The sequence below is a fragment of the Onychostoma macrolepis genome, chromosome 15, assembly GCF_012432095.1.
Source record: "Onychostoma macrolepis isolate SWU-2019 chromosome 15, ASM1243209v1, whole genome shotgun sequence".
Taxonomy (NCBI): domain Eukaryota; kingdom Metazoa; phylum Chordata; class Actinopteri; order Cypriniformes; family Cyprinidae; genus Onychostoma; species Onychostoma macrolepis.
In genome coordinates, this window is record NC_081169.1 from 4,480,812 (window position 1) to 4,488,197 (window position 7,386).

The 7,386-nt window shown below is 37.7% G+C and overlaps 1 protein-coding gene across 1 annotated transcript; it reads left to right on the plus strand.

Moving 5' to 3' along the window:
* Positions 1-430: 430 nt before the first annotated feature.
* Positions 431-1,168, plus strand: LOC131520847 (piggyBac transposable element-derived protein 4-like). Its single transcript, XM_058745359.1, has 2 exons — positions 431-668; positions 849-1,168. The coding sequence occupies exons 1-2, from the start codon at positions 446-448 to the stop codon at positions 1,166-1,168; spliced, it is 543 nt and encodes a 180-aa protein (XP_058601342.1). The 5' UTR covers positions 431-445.
* Positions 1,169-7,386: the final 6,218 nt, after the last annotated feature.

The window sequence follows — 7,386 nt, forward strand, 5'->3', positions numbered from 1 at the left end:
TGAAGTGGAAAGGCAGGCTGGCATTTCGTCAGTTCATTCCATCTAAAAGACACCGATTTGGGGTTAAATTTTTTGTTTTGTGTGATGTGCTCACTGGCTACGTGCAGGACATGATCATCTACTCCGGATCTACCACTGACATCCAACACTACCAAGGGCTTGGAATTTCTGGATCTGTTGTAATGACACTGCTAGAACCTTACCTCAGAAAGGGTCATGTCCTTTATGTGGACAACTGGTACAGCAGTCCCACACTTTTCCAACACCTCCTGTCTCTTGGCACTGGAGCCTGTGGGACTGTGCGTGCAAACAGGAAAGCGATGCCAAAGTTCACCTGTAAAATGAAAAAGGGAGAAGTAGAATTCAGAGAAACGGATCACAGTTGGCAGTCAAATGGCATGACAAGAGGGATGTTCATGTCCTTACCACAGTCCACCCAACTGGAATGGCAGCCACAAGAAAGCTTGATCACATCACTGGGCAACCAAAGATGAAGCCAGTGTGTGTGCTAGAGTACAACAAAAAAATGGGGGCTGTTGACAAAGCTGACATGATGACTGGTTTTCTTGAGTGCGCCAGAAAGTCCACCAAGTGGTACAAGAAGGTTTTCTTTCACCTACTTGATACGGTTGTACTCAACAGCCAAATAGTGTACCGTCAACTTACTGGTGAGAAATTTAAACAAATCATCAAAGAATAACTAAACAAGATAAACCTGATTAAACTGTCAATTAATGTAAACTAAACTGTAATTAACAAATCTTCAATTATAACCTGAATATATTATCACATAGCCTACTATTCTATCCTCCTCCTCACTCCCCAATGATGTGCTCAATTATCAATAGGGAAGGAAACCACCTCCATGCAATTCAGGATGAACCTAATGAGAGGGCTGCTGGAGGAGTACAGCACATCCCGATGTCCATCTAAAGGGGGCCGTCCTGCTTTGGATACTCCTCTGCGCCTTAAAGCCAGGCATTTTCCATCTGAGGTACCTCAGACCACTTCCCAGGGCTGCCGGACCAGGCGACACTGCAAGGTCTGCCTCTCCAGTACACGCAAGAGCAAGCAGAGGTGCCTCACCAAATACATGTGTGTGCAGTGCAACACTCCTTTGTGTGCTGCCCCATGTTTTGAGGAGTACCACACACTGAAGCATTATTAAGCCTGTAAAAAAATAAGAAAAAAAAAAAAGTTTGTGAAGAGTTTTTTCATTTTTTTATCTTTGTATTTATGTACATATTTCCATTATTCATAGTAATTAACTTTGTACATTGATTTTTGTAATTTTGTAAATGTTAAACAAAATACATTGACTATACTTTACAAGCAACAAGAATTCTAGATTGAAAAAAAATGTAATAAAACATCTATGAAATGTGTATATTTTGTGAATAAACTACAGGAATTCTAGACTTAAAGAAATGTAATTAAATATCTATGAAACGTGTACATTTTGATTTATAAACTATAGGAAATCTAGATCGAAAGAAATGTAATAAAACATCTATGAAATGTGTACATTTTGATTTATAAACTATAGGAAATCTAGATTGAAAGAAATGTAATAAAACATCTGATTTCTTTTTAACAATGTCATAGGCCTATGTTCAATTGTATGAATAATGCTAAACTTATACTACACATACTTATACTACACATTCTTAGTAACAAAGCAGAGAACAGCTACATTTACATTTCCCTAAATATCAACAACATTTGAGCAAGCTAATGGTAAGTGAAGTAGGCTATATAATGCATAATGAGAGAGCAATATAATTTGCAATGTACTAAACAGCTTTGACAACAGAACAGCAGATATGTGAACATCCTATTGCGCATATTCATTGCATGCTTGTAAATAATTAAGTGCTTCAAAATCAAGAAAAAAAACTCACCAATTGTAAGGAGGCTGTTGTGCAAGGTCTGCAAAGTGGCACGTGCGAGAAAATTCAAAGCCGTGGGAAAAAATAACTAAATAAACACGTCAACCAACAGTTTATTATAGTTTGAAAAAGCTAACAAGTAATTTGAGAGGATTTTAACTTAAAATCAAGCAAAACGTGTCCTTGACTACTAACCTGCACGCGATCATCCATCCGGGGCGCCATTGTAACTGCTGATGTATCACGTGGGAAGGCTGATGCGTTGCCATGGAAATTAGAACGTGATTCAGGAATAATAACGGTCTTATTAAAAAACTCACGCCAGAGGGGGCAGTCTGAGCATTCGGAATGTACGTGCGAAAGGGTTAACATCTTTAATATGTGAATGCTGCGCGTCGGGGGGTTCTTTGCCTCCACGTCGTGCATTCAAATCGTTTAATGCACAGCTAGCCGTTGATTATCCCTTACAAACAATTCTTACTATGTTTTGAATTAAAAGCTGCACTAGCGGTCCAGATCAGAAATAAAATGCGAATGGGCCATAAAAGGAGACAAAGGAAGTCTCTCCCGCTCAAAATGCATGCCTCGGATTGGCCACTCCACCCACAAAATGGGTGTGGCAATGAACTATCAAAAGTTCCAAACTCAGGCTAATCGTCGCTCAAAACTCTTCTTCTTGAGACAAACACATTCCAAAACTCTTCTCTTGACTTTAACCTTCTGGCAGTGTTTACCTTCAAGTAACCTTGTGGACTTGCTGTGGACTTCTTCAACTCACTCCTAAAGAAATCATCAAGAAACTCGTCTACCGCATCAAGACTCTTATTCAGCAACAAACCAATGCAAGTAACCATTTACAACTAATTAGATGCGTGTTTAAGTTTGAACCCCTTTTAAGGTGAATTGTGACTCTCTGATGATTCTCATTTAGGTTGTGGTTAATTGCTCATTCTTTGCTCTTCTCTCTCTTTTCCTTACTTTCCTTCATTCTGTATATATGATGTTTTTCTTAGTTTAGGTGTGTTAGTTATAGTTTCATTTATTAAATCCCTTATATTCACAATTGATTGTCTCTGTGTTCCGCTCACAATTCAAAGTCACTGAATGTTGCTCCTCGGTACATGCTAAACTACTGCTAGCACTGTATAAGTAGGAAGGCTATTGTTCCTTGGCCAGGAAAATAATCTTCCTAGAATTGATAAATAATTATATTGTCTGCTCGGTGGACGGACAGATCAAATAATTGTAATGTCGATTCTGCTACAGTTAATTCTAAGATCTAATCTGAATATTTATTATTAATTATAACCAGTTATAATTCATTATAAATAATTCCCTTTTTAAGCTAATTTGCTACAATAACGAACAGTCTGGGGGTATTCCTGACACAAGTTATAAGCCGTTCTTAATGAAAGGTTTGTTTTTTTAAACTAGATTACGTGATGATCAAGTTGAAATTACTATGCTAAGGGATATGGGCTCAGCGCAGTCCTTTCTGTTAGTTGGGGTAATACCTTTGACAGAGGAGACATTTTGTGGTTCAAATGTAATTGTTCAGTGAATTGAAATAGGGTTTGTTAAAGTTCCCTACAAACTGATCTTGTGTCAGATTTTGTTAAAGTTGGTGTTCTATCTTCACTTCCTGTGCAGGGAATTTAATTTATTCTTGGAAATGATTTCTTAGGTGGGAAGGTTATGTCTAGTTTAGAAGTGCTTGAAAAAACAGTATTATATTCTTCGCCTGATGATCTGTCACAAGCCTGTGCTATCACTCGTTCACAGTCACGGAAGGCTGATGATGTTGACTTGTCTGAGTTGTTCAGTATTCCAGTGTTGAAAGATGAAATAGGTCTTGTTCAACTTAAAATGGACAAATAGTTGGAAAGACAAAATGTAACAAAAAATACTTCAAACGTTAGTGGTACTTCTTTGACTTTGCCTGTATCACGTGAACAGATTTGCAGTGCACAGAAAGAGGATAAGACCTTGAGTAAGTGTTTTTCCTCTGTTGTTATTTTGACTGAAGCAAGTAACGCTAATGTAGCATATTTTATTAATGACGGACTGTTGATGCGAAGATGGCGTTCAACTGTGGATAGGGAATCCAACTGGAATGATACATTTCAAATTGTGGTTCCTGTCCCATATAGACAACAGGTTTTGAGTCTTGCCCATGATCATGTGCTTTCTGGACATTTGGGCATTACAAAGACTTACAATCAAATTCTTTTTTTTTTTTTTTTTTGGCCAGGTCTACGTAAAGATGTGTCACAATATTGTCGAACTTGTGATACTTGTCAGTTTACTGGTAAACCAAACCAGAAGATTCCCCCTGCTCCATAATGTCCTATTCCAGCAGTGGGAGAGCCTTTTGAGCATGTTTTCATAGACTGTGTTGGCCCTTTGCCAAAGTCCAAAACAGGGAATCAGTTTTTACTTAAGATGATGTGCGTTGCTACATGCTTTCCAGAAGCAATTCCAATGTGAAATGTGACTGCTCCTACCGTTGTAAAAGCACTGACAATTTTTTTTACTACTTTTGGATTTCCAAGAGTGATACAGATCGACCAAGGCACCAATTTTATGTCTAGACTTTGGCTATCTCTCATCGTGTTTCCTCCACATATCATCCAGAAAGTCAAGGTTTAGAAAGATTTCACCAAGCATTGAAGTCTATGCTCAGGAAATACTGCTTAGAGAGTGGTAAGGAGTGGGACGAGGGTGTTCCACTGGTGTTGTTTGCTGTGAGAGAAGCTACACAAGAGTCTTTGACATTCAGTCCAGCAGAGTTGATGTTTGGACACTCTGTTCGAGCTCCATTAAAAATTTTAAAGGAACAGATGATGCAGATTATTACTACTCCCCAAAGTAATGTGTTGGACTATGTCAGTAAGTTTCGAGAGCGGTTGCATGAGGCACTTTCTTTCGTCCTTAACCGTTGCCCAGGGAAATATGAAACATCGCCATGATAAGATAGCTGTCAGGTGACCAAGTTTTAGTTATGTTGCCTGTTCCTGTTTCTACTTTGTCTGCATGTTTTGCTGGACCATATGTGGTTGTGAGGAAGCTGAATAACACTGATTATGTCATTTGTACACCAGATCGGAAGCGGCAAACCAGAGTTTGTCATGTCAACATGTTAAAGAGGTATTATGAGCGGGATGAATCTTCTATTGCACTTACAGTTGAGACTTCAGGGCCCGTTGTTTCATTTGTAATGGTTGTGAATGAGTTGTCACCATCTGATTGTAAAACTCCAGAAGATGAAGATGGAATCGTGTTGCAAAATACGTTACAGCAATGTGTTAGACTGTCTAACTCTGAAATGCTGAAATATCTGCCTCTTTGTATATAGTGATTCAGCGATTGAACGAGCCGTATAACATCAACTCTGCACTGGATATTAACCCCCTGGGGTCGACAAATGCGGATACGCGTTTTGAGGCAGATTTTCCTGATAAGGCCGAAATGAGCTTGAATTACTCTGCCATTTTTGATCGTACAGATAAGAGCAATACACCATTCGAATCTGTAAGGGGTCTACTTTCATTTGTATACACTCATAATAACAACTAAACTTTGTGCTTTTGAAGAATAATGAAAACTAACAGGGTGCGTTCTCAGTCTTCACTCTCTCCGCGAACTGCTTTTTGAAACACATCACTAAAATGAACTGTAACTCAGCAAATACTTCACACAGAGACATGAGAAATATATCTATAGAAAGCTTGACATGTCTACTCTTAAATGAAGTAAGTCTTACCGAAAACAAATATTCTGTGATAAAGTAATCCGTATGAAACCAACGGTAGGTCCAGTTTTTCCATCTGGTCTCATTATCTCTAATTAAGTCATGCCCACGCGCTGCTCGTGTTATTGTTATTACAAATCTCCACGTAAGACACGCGGCATGTAAACGCCTACACCACCATAAAAAATGCAGCAACGAGTTCATCTCAGATACTTTTCAATTTTGGAAGAACACGCTGTGAGGAAAAAGCCTTGTATTTACCCCCAGAAGATGCGCTGAGAGGAAAAAAGCTTTGTTTACCTCACAAACAGAACGCTTTTATACTGAGTAAGTAATGTTTCTTATTGGCATTCGATAATGTGTTGTTGTGACAAGGCTGAACGCATTTACTAGTTGAACTTTTCCCAAACTATAACTCCAGAATAAAATGTGTGAAATCGAGTGCAACATTTTGAAATATAATAGGCAACCTTTCATTGCATTTAAATGTTGCACGACGTGAGGATAGTTATATGTTCTATAAACAATGATATAAAAGTAATGTCTAAGAAAGTTTAGACCAATCTTTACTGTGAAGTAGCCTACTCTGTTTGCAAATACCTGCTCAAACATGTATATAATAAGCTTAACAATAATAAGTTAGTTTCTCAGTTATAAAATGTTGTTTTTGTATTGTATGATTGCTAATGTAATAATATAGTTGCTCCTGATAAGCCTATCAACATGCTCACTAAATTATTTATTAATTTTAGAGTGTGTGTGTGTGTGGGGGTGCTTTATTTATTTTGGATAGTAACAATATGTAGGCCTATACATTATAATGAATATAATTTGCTGTACTTTGGATCAAATAAATGCAGGCTTGGTGAGCTGAAGACACTTCTTAAAAAAAGACATTACAAATCTTTCTGTTTAAATAATTTGACTGGTAGTGTATGTATTGTTACCATGTTTGCTTTTTCTTTGTCCGTTCATTGTGTTGTTCACGTCTGTTTTGTGTTTTCTCATGCAGTTTCTGCTGTCTCCTGTTTTCCTGGTTTCCAGTTTCCTGCCACTATTTTGGATATTGCACCCACGATGTCTTGACTCTTCTGTTGTTTATTTGTTCCTAATAAACTGTTGAACTGCACTCGCAAGTGAATCTTAAGTTATTTTATGTGATAGTTATATGTATACACATTTCTTTTTTCCTCACATTCTTTCTTTTAGCAATTCCCTCTGTCACACACCTGGCTCATTATGCGGGTCTTTGTCTTCTCAGGTGTGAGTCACAGCATTATCCAGGATAGTTCATGCCCTCTCGCATAGATCCTTTCTACGCAAAAAGTGACTTAGAAAATTTAAATCAATATATTGTTTTCTCTGAATGAGTGAGTTAGATCATTTTGAAGCAAATATTCTAGGCTACAAGATCCAGTTCTCAGAAGTCTTGTGAACAAATGTTCTGTATGTGTTTTATGGCCTTATTTATGGTTTAAATAAAATTTTAGTTTTTTTTTTCTAACCACGCATAAACGTTGTTTTCTCAAAAACACAATCACGTACGTACATGCTGCTCACATATTATTGTAGCCCAGTTTGTGCTGAATACAGTGTTTTTAGACTTTAGCCATTAATATTTATAAGCAACTGAAAAAAGCATGTCAAAAAGCAAATTTCAGGGCATGTCAAAACTTCTCCGGGGCCCCAAAACACCCTCAGACCCCAGAGGGTTAAAATCCAAAATATAGTGAAAACACTATTAAA

What these genes read in the sequence shown, in the direction of transcription:
- LOC131520847 (XM_058745359.1), top strand. Translation starts at nt 446, where the DNA reads ATGGCAGCCACAAGAAAGCTTGATCACATCACTGGGCAACCAAAGATG. An exon ending in AGTGTACCGTCAACTTACTG is followed by an intron (nt 669 to 848) that starts GTGAGAAATTTA and finishes AATTATCAATAG; the next exon opens with GGAAGGAAACCACCTCCATG.